The 15,623-nt window shown below is 33.1% G+C and overlaps 1 protein-coding gene across 1 annotated transcript; it reads left to right on the top strand.

The window, feature by feature from the left end:
* Positions 1-2,114: 2,114 nt before the first annotated feature.
* On the top strand, positions 2,115-15,388 carry LOC148603573 (uncharacterized). Its single transcript, XM_088551454.1, has 7 exons — positions 2,115-2,238; positions 2,916-3,135; positions 4,379-4,544; positions 4,799-4,949; positions 8,585-8,603; positions 9,773-10,145; positions 10,935-15,388. Exons 2-7 carry the CDS (start codon positions 3,004-3,006, stop codon positions 13,658-13,660), a joined length of 3,567 nt encoding a protein of 1,188 aa, XP_088407580.1. The 5' UTR covers positions 2,115-2,238; positions 2,916-3,003; the 3' UTR covers positions 13,661-15,388.
* The last annotated feature ends 235 nt before the right edge of the window (positions 15,389-15,623 follow it).

The following is a 15,623-nucleotide window of genomic DNA, read 5'->3' as shown; positions in this document are numbered from 1 at the left end:
TTGTTCAATGAATGTTCTGAACAACTCGTAACACTTAATTTGAAATTCCATAATCATTCCTTTATTATAGGCATGCGCAGAATGACCGGACTTTCATTGTTTACAAGAAAACAGCATGTTTGTCATATAGAAAACAAATAAATCAAATTTGCTACTGGTTATAAAGAATGATTTCCTGAAAAAAAAACTTTGTATGTAGATTTAGTATTCGAAATTTTAAAGGACAGTTAACCATGAGCTTATGTTTATAAAAGACAGCAAGTCTTAGGTGCGCAGACATACCGGACTGCTCCGTAATTAAATACAAATCGAATCATAGTTTTTCCGAGATAGGGTTGGCCTTATAGTCTGCAGTATGGCTCCCGGATGTTTACGAAAATTACGTCATCAATATTACCCATAATTCTCGGGTCATAAAAATTGCGAAAGGGACACGAACCAAACCGAAACGAAAATAATCGATAAAAGAAAGAATTGAAACGAAACAATTCGATAAAATGAATCAAATCGTAATCAAAACATAATTAAACTATACTAAATGAAACAGAATGCAGCGAAACTAAATACAATAAAAGAAATCTTTTAAGACGTTTCACAAATTTTAAGAATCATATTGCTAACCAGTGCCGGACAATTCAACCCAAAGACATTTCGGACCTCGAAAACCAATAATTCTTTATGAAAGTCGGACATTTTGGCCAATAGACATATCAGATCATGACAATTAGTATAATGCTTTAGGGCAAATATATTTCATTACAAAATTTACCATACCTGAAGGTATAACATATCAAATAAGAGCTGACAAAAAAAATTATTAACGTTTCTTCGGGAGCCTTGAAAGGTTTCACCTTCATCATATTATTCATGAGTGTTTTTATGTGAAATTCTCTCAACATGAATTGTATGTCAAAAGGTTAATGTGATATCTACATTCATGTGTCAAAATAGCAATATCTATGGTATTTAATATTTATGTAAAAATCATTGAGAAGGTACCATATACCATATAATCTTCTTTGACCACAATATTATACCTATACCCCTGACAAATAGCCAATTCAATGGTTCAGTTAATTTATTAGGTGAGTATCGAGTCTTTTGTGTTTTGTGTAGAATATTTCGTTAAGGTTAGTCAATATCTAGGTCATTCCTTAACGAAATGTTTTCATTCATAGTTTTAATAATACATTAAATTAAACACTGAAACATTGCTAAATGCATCTTTATATGTATATAACACACAAGCACAAGTCAAACTCAGGAACAAATGTTTTATAAATTCTATATAACATTGACTACAAAAATGTAAACAACATACTTTAGAATAAATTTACAACTGTCAAAAACAAGATTTGAAGTCTTAAATTCATATTGTTCTGTCCTTAAATGTATAATGCAGTGCAAGCTAGCATTAATTTTCTTGAAAAAAATGCCATTTCTTTTAATTTAGATGAATTGAGATATTTTATACCATGGTCCAGCTAAATACCAACACTAATAAACATGAAATATTAAAGCTTTTGTTCAGATCTAGCAATTTGTCAGAAATAATTGCTAGCTTGCACTGCATTATTCATTTAGGAACAGAACTATATGAATTTCAGACGTCAAACCTTGCTTTTGACAGCTGTAAATTTATTCTAAAATATGTTGTTTACATTTTCGTTGTTAATGTTATATCGAAGTTATAAAACGTGTTGCTAAGTTTGACTTGTGCTTGTGTGTCATATACATATAAAGATGCATTTAGCGATGTTTCAGTTCTAAATTTAATATATTATTAATACTATGAATGAAAACATTTCATTATTAAGGAATGTCCCAGATTTTCACTTTAGCAGAACCTAAACAAAATCATCCCTTTTATCGTGAATTTTAGTATTAAGTTTGCCATTATCGATATGAAAACTAAGATTGAGAAAAGGCGTTCTTTAATAACAATATTCGCTTTATTTAAAGACTGTTTTACGGAATATATATCTTTAGGATAAATATTGAAATCATCGTTGTTTAGAGCCAAAATATCATCCAAGGAGTTATTAAATTTTTCTACCAAATGTTGTTTGGAAGGGTCTTAATTTATCCTGACCATAAATTGTGATTTTTAACAGTAGAGAAAGACGTCCCCAAGAAGTGATGCACAATTGGTCCCCATGAGAATTGCAACTTAACTTGACTTGATTAACGGTTTCGCCAACGCGTACGAAGATGTTGTCTAACAGGAATTCGAGTGCTGTAAGCTTATCAAAAAAAGTCCAATTAACGTAGTTTTTATGTTTTTCATTACTAAAAATGATCTAAAAGAATTTGAACAAATATATTCACACCCCGATTTATTAAATGATTATTTGATAAGATATAGAATAATCTTTCATATACTCTTCACTTAACAACCTTTACTGAGATGTTGAGTTCTTTGACACACTAAATGAAAAATATCAGTTATTCAAATGCTTTGCTTGTAAAACATTTTTTATCATCTTGTCTGTAGTTAAGATTTCCTCCTGTCTTGCTATTTTGATATTTTTTTTTTTTTTTTTTTTTTTTTTTTTTGTAATTAAGTTAACATCATTTTCGAAGGTTTTTTTTTTTTAATTCTTAAGACGTTCGTATTGAATATTTAGACCAACGTTTTCTATTATAGAAAGTTCTGGCTTCATTTGGACAATGATAAAAAGGTCTATATTAATATCTCTTTCAAACTTAATTTAATTTTTAATCCTGTCTTCGATGTCTTCGAAATTAATATGCATTACTCCAATATTTATCAGATTTTGGAACTGTGACCAAAGTGTGTAAAGTTATTTTAATAGTTATTTATATTCTTATCATTGACTTCAAGTCCATTCAATTATAAATATAGTGTCCCATATTTCTTTTCTTCTAATGCATTATATTTTGTTCAATCACAGTGCTTCCGATACTTTACCGGAAAACAGATTCAAACCTGAAATTTGTGACATGTCTTCGTAACTATACAAGTAGTTTTAAAGCAACATCATGGGGCACGAAGAAGCGGTTAAGACATCACGTGAAAGACAAATTGCAATGGATATTCGGGAAGAGTTTTGTCGACGTGTTATACCTTCCCATTTAATTGTTCATCTTACATGTCTTCAACAACCAGATGAGGTAAGATGACCTTGAATACATAACGAATCTCTCTGAATATCCTTCTCTATCCAAAGTTTTCCACTAGCGGCAATTATTGCTTCTTATAATTTTTGGTCACTGTGTTCACATAAAAGAAAAAAAGAAACGAGGTCATTTTAAATGTTTATTTATTAATTGTTTTGTGCACATGGAAGTTTCAATCTATATGCTGATCTGATCTTTTTTTATTCCTTCTGTTAAGCAAAAAAAAAGAAAAATACACACATTAATATCAGGTTAACGTTAACAGTTTTATTTGTTCCTACATGTTCCGCTTAGAATTAAAGCTAATTAGGCACTCAGCCAGTTTGTCAGTCAGGTCCGGGTGTCAAAAGAATAGGCCTGCAGCAGCGCTAAGCTTGTTATAAAGGCGACTAAATAGTGCTGAGAAACCTAGCCGGGGGCTAGGCGCTCTGCCCACAGAGCAACTGGGATATGTGCTCCAGGTGGTTGAATGGGGTACCCTTGGCGTGTTACATGCTGGGTTGTCAGGCTATAATACGGAAAACCTGACCGCAAACCATAGTGGTGCACCGTGTTGGGAAAGATGCCACAGTAGGAACCTTTGCGCTCCGCCACAGGAGGCTAAATTGCCAGACCCTACCCATCCCTCCCTTTTTCTAGTGGCAATCAAAATTTGTCGACCCTATCATCCTTGTGTCCCATCCCTTCTTTTATTTCATCATCATTTCATGTTCATTATATCATCCATTACATGTTCATCGTCTGAATATAGCTGAAATATTGCTGCTCGGACGTTAAACCCCAACAATCAATCAATCAATCAATCAATCAGTCATTCCGTCCGTCCGTCCGTCTATCCGTCCCTTAAACACTTTTTTTACTATGTATAGGCTTGCTGATTTGCATGTGAGTGTATTGAAATGAATTGTGCAGTTTAAGTTTACATTTATACCTCAGTGGTTTCTGACAATGATATTGGCTTGCAATTAGAAAATGTCATAAACTCTGTTGTTTTTTTATGAACGATTCCAGATGGATTTTGGTATTTGAATGCGTGGGCACATTTATAATGATATCGTTCTTTACTTTGGACCCGGTACGGAACTGCGTATTGCTATTCTAATTGTTAACTGCTTGATGTTTCAGCAGTATGTCCTCCTTTTTGTAAAGTATCATAAGCTTCCTACTTAATAATAATGGGCCTTACCAGTTTATAACCGAACGTGAAATACACACTGCTTCTATATGTACAATTTAGGAAAAAGTGTTAAGGATAGAAGACAACAAAGGCCCTTGGTATGGTGCACTAGAGTTAATTACGATTCTTCAAAGAAGATCCGACTGGATATCAGATCTCATCAAAGCACTTAAAAACCCGAGTGTTGGTTTGGTGGACTTTGGAGAAAAACTTGACATACTATGCCGTGAGCAATCTTATCATTAGATACAAATATGACATGGCAAATTTTCATTAACATAATACCAAATTAAACGAAACGAAATTAAACATACCTGCTCTAGAGAAACAAGGTTACTTTTTATGGTCCATGATTAAGGATAAGCGGAAGGAAAACTGAAATCGATATTAATCGGTATCATATTAGATTTATTACCACCCAATAAAATTGATCATACTGTCTTTTCTCGTGTTATATTTACTAGACATGTCTTTTTACAGGACAGATAAAGGTCATAGTAGATATTCCCGAACACAGAGCTAACGCTGGCAATACGGGAACGGAACACGATGAAAGTTCAGATGGAGGAAGTAATGGCGAGGAAGTGGAATGTGTAGACATTGTCATCCAACACCTAAACCAGCTTCTTCGGTAAATTTAATTACAACATTCAAGTTTACAACAGTATTGAAAAGATAAACTTTTTACAAATGTTTCTGAAGAACCTTTCTGTGTAAGAATCAGGCAAAAGGGGGGGGCTTATCATATTTCTCAATTTATTCTTGTTTGCCTTAGGTATGAAAACATATGAAAAGCTATTTAAAAATATCCTGAAGCATCTTTGACGTAGATATTTTTTGACTGCTTAAATAGAGGAAAAGTTACGGAAAATTTTCACTCCCTTTTTCCATGGTGTTTTTTTTCAAATTAATTAGACCTATCAATATCTTAAGAAGGCAAGCTTTATAAAAAATTTATTGTCATTTATGGAGGTTAAATGAATTCTTAGATAATGCAAAACAAATCTTTGTGGTTTTTTTTCATATGCTACACCCAACATACATTTTGCCTGATTCTCAGCGAGAGTAGTACTTAAAATACCAAAATTTTTAACATAAGATCTTTATGATGTATTCCAATCAAGGGTAGCTAGTAGAGATGAAACAGAATTAAGGTAATTTATGTCTTTTTATCTTTTAATGTTATAAAATTCATATAGAAAAATATTTAAAATTTCTGAACTTCCATAACACATTTACAATTTTTTTAAAAATCGATAAAATCAAAATTTACTAGTATTCTAAAACCTCTTTCAAAGAAAGATGATTTGCGGGAAAAATTAAACTTAACGTCATATATCAGAAACGTGACTAGTTCTGGGATATTATCCTCAACGACTTTGGAATTCCTGTTTTCCTATTTTTGAACGATTTATACAAAAACGACCCACAGAAACTCATGCATGTTTTAATGGGACATACTTCTGATCTCAATATTTCGGCTATATTCAGGCGATGAACATGAAAGGATGATGAAATAAAACAAGGGATGGGCACAAGGATAATAGGGACGACAAATTTTGATTGCCACAAGAAAAAGTGATTGTGGGTAGGGTTGGGCAATTTAGCCTCCTGTGGCGGAGTGCAAAGGTTCCTACTCACCACAGCAGGGTTCTTTAACGTGCGAGGAACGTGGCATCTTTCCCAACACGGTGCACCACTATGGTTTGCGTTTAGGTTTTCCGTTTTATAGCCTGACAACCCCAGCATATAACACGCCAGGGGTACCCCATTCCACCACCTGGGGCACACAACCTAGTTGCTCTGTGGGCAGAGCGCCTAGCCCCGGCTAGGTTTCTCAGCACTATTTAGTCGCCTTTTACGACAAGCTTAGCGCTGCTGCAGGCCTATTCTTTTGACACTCAGACCTGCACGGAGCTCAAAGTTCATTGTAACATTGTCTTCAATTCATGAGTTCATTTGCTAATTTATTTGATTTTTTTTACATTTTGTAACAGTTCAATTGCTTATCGTCTCATTATTGTACATGTATATATTTTGTATTATATTATTTTACTACCATTTCTGTAAAAGAGGAATTAAAGATTGATTGATTGATTGACACTTATGTTCAATTTAAAAAAAATCTCTGCCCGTTATATATTTATTTTTTGATTATTAAAAACATTAATACGTGCAGCCAATGAACTTTTTTAAGAACATGGGCATGCATTGACCTCATATCAGTAGTGACTGTTAATTTTGAATAAATTATATTCCAACCCTGTTGTTTTTAGTTTTGTTCTTGTTTTAATACGACGTCAAAATTTGTTTCGGTCGTATAACGTCGTCGTCGGCGTCTGCTGACTTTCATATATTTACAATAACTTAGGTAACCTTTCTTATCTTTTTTTTTTAAATTTTAACACATTGTTCCTAAGTACATTGCGGGTGGAGGGGTATAGTTTTTTCGAAGGGTTTCACCACCTATTTTGAAAATACATGGGTGTTATCATTAGAATTGACAGGAAAGTGTAATTTTTGTCCGATTTTTTTTTTCGGTACAGATGTCAACGTGGTCCTTTTGAAGTGCTGTTAAAAAAATTGTACAGGGTAGACTTAATATCTTAAACCGTTTTGGAGCTAAAGGTGTACGAAATTGGGTCACGCCCAAAAGAATTGACTTTATTTTATACGTCCACAAAAAATCTGAATTCCGTGCGATAATTTTAGTATTATATTATTGACCTTTATAAAATTTAATTGCAAGGTTGGAACCAGAAAAGTGGTATTTATTTTGGGGGTTTTATGGTATTTATTTTGGGGTTTATATGGTATTATTATTATTTTTTTTTTTTTTGGGGGGGGGGTATATGGTATTTATTTTGGGGGTTATATGGTATTATTTTGGGGGTTATATTGTATTTATTATGGGGGTTATATGGTATTATTTTGGGGTTATATGGCCCAACTATTTTAGATTTAGGGGTTAACATTAAGCATTTCATGGAATTTAACTATAAAACTTCAATATTCTATACCACAATTGTCAGACTGGGATTGATTTTGGGGTAAAGACTTGAAAGTTTCAGAAATTAGGGGCCGAAATGATGGACCAGAAATATGCATTTTCCTGACCTCCAGACAAAAATTTGACTATTATTTAATGAATATTTTTGTGATTGTAATACATGGTGCCAAATCCCAAGAGGAAGACTGGGAATTATTTTTTGTAATTTCACTTGAACCAAATAAAATAATAATGGGCCACAAAAGGACCAGAAACAAGTATTTTTTTTTCTGATTCTGAATTCTTGACTTTAGTTCACGTTTTAATGTGAAAACACTGTATTTACAAATTTAAAGCCAAAGATATCATCTTTTGTGAAAATTTAAAGATTTAGGGTTTTTGATATGTGATCAAGAAAAAGGGGGAGGCATGTCAGACATAATTTTGTTTAAAATAGACCAATTTTTCAGAAAATGATTACTTTTAAAGGCTATCTCTTTATTAATATTGTTAAAAAACAAGTCATGATTGATTTTTTTTATTTGAAAAGTCAGAAAAAGTTCTTTGCAAATATTTAATGCATTTAAGTATGGTAGAATATTGTCACTTTTTTGCTCGCGCATCTTGGTTACCCTATATTTAAAAATAAAATATTTTAAAAAGTGCTGGTCACATTTCACTGAAACTTTGCAAATGCATTCAGTATGTGTATAGGAAGGTACTTGTATAGTTATTTAATTTTTCTAAGACAGAAAGTGACTCTTTAGGTTACAGACCACCAATTCAACCAATGAGCATTTGGAACGTACGCAAAAATAGCCCTACGCAGAAATTACCTCTGTTCCTCATAGTGCTGTGAAAAAAGTTCTCATCTTATTTAAAAAATTTAAACAGTTTCTGAAAGGAAACACATTTCTGTACATTGTGTAGGTGATTTTGCTTCTTGTGATGTGAAGCCTAATCTCCATAATGGTTTCTAAATATACCCCTATCTTGTGAAAACACTGGGATTCCCCATGCTATTTATAGACCCTTCACTTCCGGTGACCAGTACTGCACTGCAAGTCTGCTAACTCCACATGCCATTCTGAAGATTGTGAGCTGACATATGTAGAATCATGCTGATATATAGTCCTCTGCAGGTTAAAGTTAAGGTAAAGTCCAGAGAAGCCATTGAATATTGTCAAATTAGCATAGAAGCCTATGGGAAGTGGAATTAGTGGTTTCTAGCCTTAAAGCTTGATTATTTCTGGTATGATTTTGATTTTTTTTATTAGATTCCCCATGAAAATCATTGTATGCGTTTTTCAATTAGATTTCAGATATATTTTACAGTTTTAGAATTTTAGGGGCAAAAGGGGCCACATCTTAATTTTTGTTTTATTTTTGATCCGATTTTGGAATTCTTTTATTAGATTCCCTTTAAATATCCCTGCCTGTATTTTTAAATCAGATTTCAGATATGTCTTACGTTTTTTTAGCTATAAAGGGATCAGGCCAAAATTGATTTTTTTTTTTAATTTTTGTGCGCTTTTGAAAAAAAAAGCATTGGATTCCATATGAAAATCCCAGTCTAAATACAAGAGCTTTAAGAAGTATGTTTACCAAATTAGCCTATCATTTACTGTTTTTGAGATAATAAGTTGCAAGTGATCCATGAATGCACCCTGAAGCAGACATTTTATACTTAAATTGCATTTCAAAATATTGTGCTGTATTGAGTACTGATGAGTTTTTGTGTCCATAATAAACTTTAAGTCCCGATATCTATATCTAAATCTGTCTTGCCTCAAGTGAACAGATTTCAACTGTGTGGGGAGGTATCATGCAGCGCTCTGCAAAACTTTCATTATTTTTGTCTCCGATTTAAATTTTTATGTGACTTTGTTATGGGGTATTTATTTCAACTGGATCATGTACAAAAAATTCTATCTGCATTATAAAATTTTTTTTTCAAAATATCTCTTGTAGTTTTCGAGTGATAAGGTGCCGAATGGGGCTATACCAAAATAAGTCAACTTTTTTATATTTGGTGCTATTTCGATTTGTTTCCCATTGCATTTCTTGTTTTTGCATTGAGATTTCAGATTTCTTTCATGTTTTTGAAGTTAAAAGTGGTAAAAGCGGTTCATTCTTTATTTTTTTGGTCCGTTTCAAAACGAAATCATTACAATCCTCGTGAAAAGGTTTTCTGTCAGATTAACTTCTTTAAATTTTATGATTTGTTTTAGTTACAGGAATCTAAATGATGTGATAGCTTGTTATACAAGATAATTCAAATTATACATTTACATTGTACAATGAGACCAGGTCTGTAAAGAATTTTGTATCGTCTTATTTTATTTTCTTGTTTGTATTCATTTATACATGTATTGCAATTGAAAGCCTTTGGAAGCGAAATTCTCTTCGCTATTAGGCTTACACAGAAAAAAATCGCAGTAAAATACCTTTCTGTACTATTTCAGCATGATGGCAGTAAAGCACGGGCTGAGGTGGTTTACAGAATTCATGAAATAATTTTGGGTGACATAACATCAGAAGAACAACTACCTGAAGCATTAGCTTTAGCAGAATCCTATATATTTAAAATTGATAAAATAGCACAAAAATGCATTGAAATAACTTTTCGTATGGAGACAAATAAAAAATTAGATGCATTTTGGAAACTTTACCAAACAGGAGGATTGAAAGCAGCTTTAATACGAGATATTCTCACACCCCAAAAACGCAGGTTGATGAAAAAAGAAGCAGAAATAGCTGGAATTCACATTTCTATTGATGTATCGATTTGTGAGGATAATTACCTCTTTGTAAAGGATTTCTTACAGTCTCGAGAAGGTGAGATATAAAAGCAATGTTACTTTTAAAACTAAAAAAATGTGTGACATTAAAAGAACTACATTTATTCAATTATTTAGTATTTGAAATGTTTAATTCCTAATGATTTTTTATATTTGAAAAATCCGTCTTTATAATGAACAGTACAATATCTTTTTAATTTTGTTTGTTTTCTTTAAAATCCAAAAGCAATTTCCGAAAGTTTTAGTATTTTTTTTTCATCATTGTATCAATAACAGACATTTACTTTGAAATTAATTGTATAGGAGGTAAGTATTAAATAAAAAAACACAAATCATATAAATTAGACCATTTAAGCTGTATAAAACACGCATGTATTATTTAACTATTATTTAAGTAAATCTGCAATTCTTTTTTTTTATATTTAGTATTAATAAACAACAAATGAGTCATCACTAATTATATACCCCTACTCCACCATTAAATAACATGCAATTTCTGATATCAACGTTGATTTGGATCAAAATCTAAGGAAGGGGGTGTACAATAGGAATATGTAATAAAGATTCTGTGAAAGGTTCATTTAATATCCATTTAGTAGTGAAGGAGGAGTAACGGATAAGAGATGCCCCTCCCCTGTAAAACGGAAGGAAAAACAGAACCACTATCACTTTATGCCCTTCAACACTTTGCAAGTGGTGGGATTATGATATATGGAATGTAGCAGGCCAAAAGTGTTATATTTAAGGCATAATACGTTATCCCTAAAGGAAGAAGATCTATAGTATATCGCGTAAAATTAATACAACTATTTTTTTTATATTTTAGACCCTATTCTGGCAAAGAGCACTGTTGAGTCCATAATACTACATGGCGAAGGGCAACACTTATCACAACATGTTCGAAATGAGGCTTTGAAAAAGTTCAGAGCATCACTACCGCATGAGCTAGAGAAAGCTTTTGATGACCCATTCATCCAGGACAAGATACCTGAGTATTTTGTCCACCTTGTCGACTTAGGTCCTGGAGATGCGGTCAGAACATTTTATCAAATGGTAGTAGAGAAATTACAGGAAATCAAACTACCCAACATCCAGGACGAAGCTGAATCAGTTAATGCAGTCATTTTTGCTTTAAGTCTTACTAACAATGAGTATAATTGTACTGTAGAAAATGGAAACGTTAAATTGACATCCAACGGATCCGCGCTGAGACAATTTTCACTAGCAAAGCAATACCTGGATCAAATGTCAGTACCAAAAACAGCTAATGGAAATACCATCGAGATAATTAGCGACCTTGTCTTAACATACATCGAAGTCAACTTGCTGTGTCATCTGCCAGCAACATCCGATTTGTTTCAGAGATTTAGAGAAGAAATCAAACTTATCATGAACAGAAAACATTTTACGCTTGTCGCTGGCTTTATATTCGAACCAATCAAAGTTTTGTGGCTTCTAAAACTACTAAATAAGGAATCTACACTTACACAGTACTTGGTATACAGGTCACTTTTGGGGAGAGAGATACATAACGAGTTGTTTGATGAAGTATCAATCCTTCAAATCAATGACACGAAAGAGATGCCAGATACCCTACAATATCTCGCTAGAGAAGGATTTGAACTGCGCTTTTTCATAAATGTTCCTTCTGGTACAAGGATTGCTCAAAACACTGAAGAGCTACCATCTGTAGTAGAAACTGTGAGCAGTGCCTCAGCCGACAAACACATCAAAGTCATGATAAACAAGGGGTCTGATGAACTCACTGATTGCGTTGAAATTTTGATTTCTAGATCCCTGTTTCAAGGTGAATATCGTAGACAAGGAGAAGTGGATCTACAAGAGTTATATACCACACGCTTAGAAATTCCAGGTTCAATGAAAAATCCTTTGACATTGGTAGTTGCAATTGCAAAGATGATCAACTTGTTAGGAGCTGGCAAATTAAAACTAAAACCAAAGTACAGAATTGACGAAGAGGATGTACCAGATAGATATGACTTGAGTTTCCGAATATTGCCTTCGCGCTTATTTGAGAGATCAATACCTAATTTACTTGCTCAAAATGAAGCACAGAGCCGACAGTCATTCTCTGAAACTAAAACGACAGAAACTGGTGTTTCAGAAGACGATGTTGTTTACGAAAAAAGCACAGAGTCTGATAGCAGTATGACCGGATCACTGGATATCGATTTAACATCGTACCCGCTTGGAAAACAAGAGGGTGATGTAGAAAGTCTGCAACTGACATTTCAGGCAGGATTGCAGGTCAGCGAGATGGATCTCAATAAAACTTGTATAACTGCACCGCTGGTGGCACGTTTATGTAGAGCAGGAATCACAACGAACATTACCAGGTTGATTCTTAGTGGTAATGCACTCTTTGAAAATAAAGAGGATGTTGAAGGTATTGGAATTGAGTTTCTTTCTGAACTTGAAATGTTAGAAATGAGAGATTGCAAGTTAGGCGACAACGGCGCTGCCCAAATCGGTCTTTCACTTCAGCAACTTAGAAAGCTTAGAAGCATTGATTTCTCGAAGAACGATATAACAGAGACAGGATTAATTAACCTTTGCAGGTCATTAAGAGAGAACCGTGGCTTAAGAGCTGTCCGTTTACATGAGAATTCAAAATATGGGCCTGATGGAGGTTTAATTCTTCGCTCATTTTTAGAGGATTTAGTGCACCTTGAAATCGTCAATGTGTGTTTTTGTGGTCTTGGCGACAAGGGCTTGGTTCACTTAGCCCTGGCAATGAAGAGCAAGAAAATGAGGAAAATAAATATTCGCCAGAATAACATTACTCACAAGGGTTCACAAAAATTCTTCGAAATAATGAGTGGCAGCAGTAATCTTAATCATTTAGAGTATGGCAACAATGAAATAGGAGGTTTCTCAAGTTTAGATGACTCTCCTACTCCCTACGTAGCATATATCACTCCAAACGACCGTCCATTCTTAGAAATGATGAAGTCCAATGTAAATCTCGAGTACGTGGGACTTTGGAAGTGCGGTGTAGGCAGTACGTCATTTCTGGAGAATGACGATGTACTCTCTCGGTTCTCCTTATTGACCGAATTCGTCCTTCAATCGAACGACCTTCAACCAAACCATGCTGCTATCCTAGGACGATGCTTGAAGAATTTGAAAAATATTCAAATACTAATGTTACGAGACAACAACATTGGACCAAAAGGGGCTTCTGACTTGACGAAGGGAATTGCAGAAGCACCAACACTTCGGGAGATCATTTTAGATCGGAATAAGATTACTGACACCGACGTTTTAGAAAAACTAATAGAAGTATCTACAAAGAATCTACCAGACTTAGCAAAGCTTGATATATCGTACAATGTCGAAATGCTAGATGTAACCAGTGAAAGCGGAAAGTATAAGCATCTTATTGATATAGCGGGAAAGGGCTTATTTAAACCAAAAACCGAACGAGAGGACTTACAGACAAAAGTAATAGGATGGTTGAAGTTGAGTTCGAATGTTCGAGATCAACATAGAAGTTCCAAGAAGTCTAAGCCTACTCTCATCGTGATGTGATAGAACATAATGTTGATAGGAAGTCGCCAGGTGATGTACACTTTAAATACAAAACAAATTGTAAAACATTTATTATTAAAATACAATTAATTTATAGAAAACAAAAGTAATAGGATCAATGAATCAAATTCTTTTTCAGATACTGTTATGGGGAGAGATTTAGACTGTTTTTATACTTTCTTCATCATTCTAGGCCTTGACTATTAAATGATAAGAATTTGTTTCTGAGGTACATTGAATGTAAAGAGTAACAATATTTTTATGTATCACTGTAGTGTTACTACCTGATTCTTGATTAGATCTGCACATAGATTTTAACTTTTACTTTAAGGTTTGAGAATTCATAGTGTTGATAATATATTTTATTACTGTTTTTTGGAACAATTAAGGGTGTACAAATCCAATTTTATTTGTCTGATATATATCTGTTTACTACTTAAAACAAATTCAAAATTTGATTGTCCTTACGCTGTTGATGAGATTTAAATCCTTGAATCACGTGTACAACATACTAAAATTTTCGATATTATATGATCATAGGTAACTATTGAATTTGGTACTTCTTCTTTGTTGACACGGATGTTGATTTTATTACATTAGTTTTTACGCACAAATTTTCATTTTCATTGGAGATAGGAAAATAAACTAATTCTGCTTCAGAAATGACATAAAATTGAAGAAAAAAATAAATGCATATGCAAGTTTCATGCAAGTTGATTGTACCTTAGTCCATTTTTTCTTCAATTTTCAGTAGTGTTTCGGTTGTTTCCTTTTCATCAATACTACAAGTCATATGCACTCAACACATGCATAACATATTGTGCAAATTTGAATAAAAAGTGGTCTACAATTTTATAATACCTTCCAACTTTACCTAGTTACATGAATGCTAAGTCATAAGCGAGCGAGTGAGGTCTTAGTGATAAATATAAATGTCTAGAAAAAAAATATCATATTGACTACTTGAGAAAGAGTAATCAAGGAAACAAAGGTTATTGTGGTAGAAACTTGGGTCAAAGAGCAAAACGCTACAACTCTATCTATTGAAACATTGAAATGTAGTCAAAATGCATGCTAGATGGAAACGTTAGAAAGACCGGCGAGTTATTTGATCAGAACTCATCGACGTTTAAAAAAAATACTTCCGGTTAAGATAAAATAAGGCATTCTTCGGCGATAAAATTACAAAAATTTGGAATATCTTTTGCCGGCTACCACAAATGAAATAATTTCCTAAATCAAATTTAGCGAAAAAAGGTTAATGACATTAATTGATTTTATTTCAATTGGAACCTACTAAATGATTCGCTCGCACTAAAGGCAGATGTCTTCCACATATTATCATAAAACGGCTTCTCCGTAAAATGTGAATTGTTATAATCCGATGACATTTAAATCCAGCATTACAATGTTATCAATGACACAGACAAATCGACCGTGATTTTGTTACCAAAACGATTTTTGATTGTTGGAAATTTAATCAAAACAATAATTTGATGCCTAATTTCGTGTCAAAAATCTTTGGAAGGACATCGTTCTTTTTAAATATTTCTTTATTTTCAAATTTGTGAGGAATTTCGATTTAGTCAACATAGAAGATAAGTATTTTGTCAATAAGCGGTACTAAGCAATAAAAATGGAAGAATTCTATTGGAATTTCTCGTAAAGGCATATCTCAATTTTGGTTTTTATAAATTAAGAAACGCGTAGTAAATGAAAAAAAGACAACTCTGCCTCGATGATAGATTATAATTTCATCAAAAATGGGCGTGAACTAATTTCGAGTTCAGCATTTACAATATTTATTAAAGCAAAGAATGTGACTTTTAGATAACGACATTTAATATTTCTCTAACTTGTTGAGTGCTGGTTGAGCTTACAAATTATTATAGTACTTTTTATCTTCCTGAAATGGGTGTACAGCATACCGAAACATGGAACTTTAAATTTATATAGGATTGTT

This window comes from Perna viridis, chromosome 11, assembly GCF_037379345.1.
Source record: "Perna viridis isolate PV_CMFRI_1.1 ecotype Kerala chromosome 11, ASM3737934v1, whole genome shotgun sequence".
NCBI classification, from domain to species: domain Eukaryota; kingdom Metazoa; phylum Mollusca; class Bivalvia; order Mytilida; family Mytilidae; genus Perna; species Perna viridis.
Note: the sequence above shows the minus strand (reverse complement) of the source record. Positions and strands in the feature narration are given on the sequence as shown.

Coding starts and splice junctions, on each gene's coding strand:
- LOC148603573 (XM_088551454.1), top strand. CDS start 3,004: ATGGGGCACGAAGAAGCGGTTAAGACATCACGTGAAAGACAAATTGCA. Junction 4,545..4,798: donor AAAACTTGACATACTATGCC/GTGAGCAATCTT, acceptor GTCTTTTTACAG/GACAGATAAAGGTCATAGTA. Junction 10,146..10,934: donor TTTCTTACAGTCTCGAGAAG/GTGAGATATAAA, acceptor TTTATATTTTAG/ACCCTATTCTGGCAAAGAGC.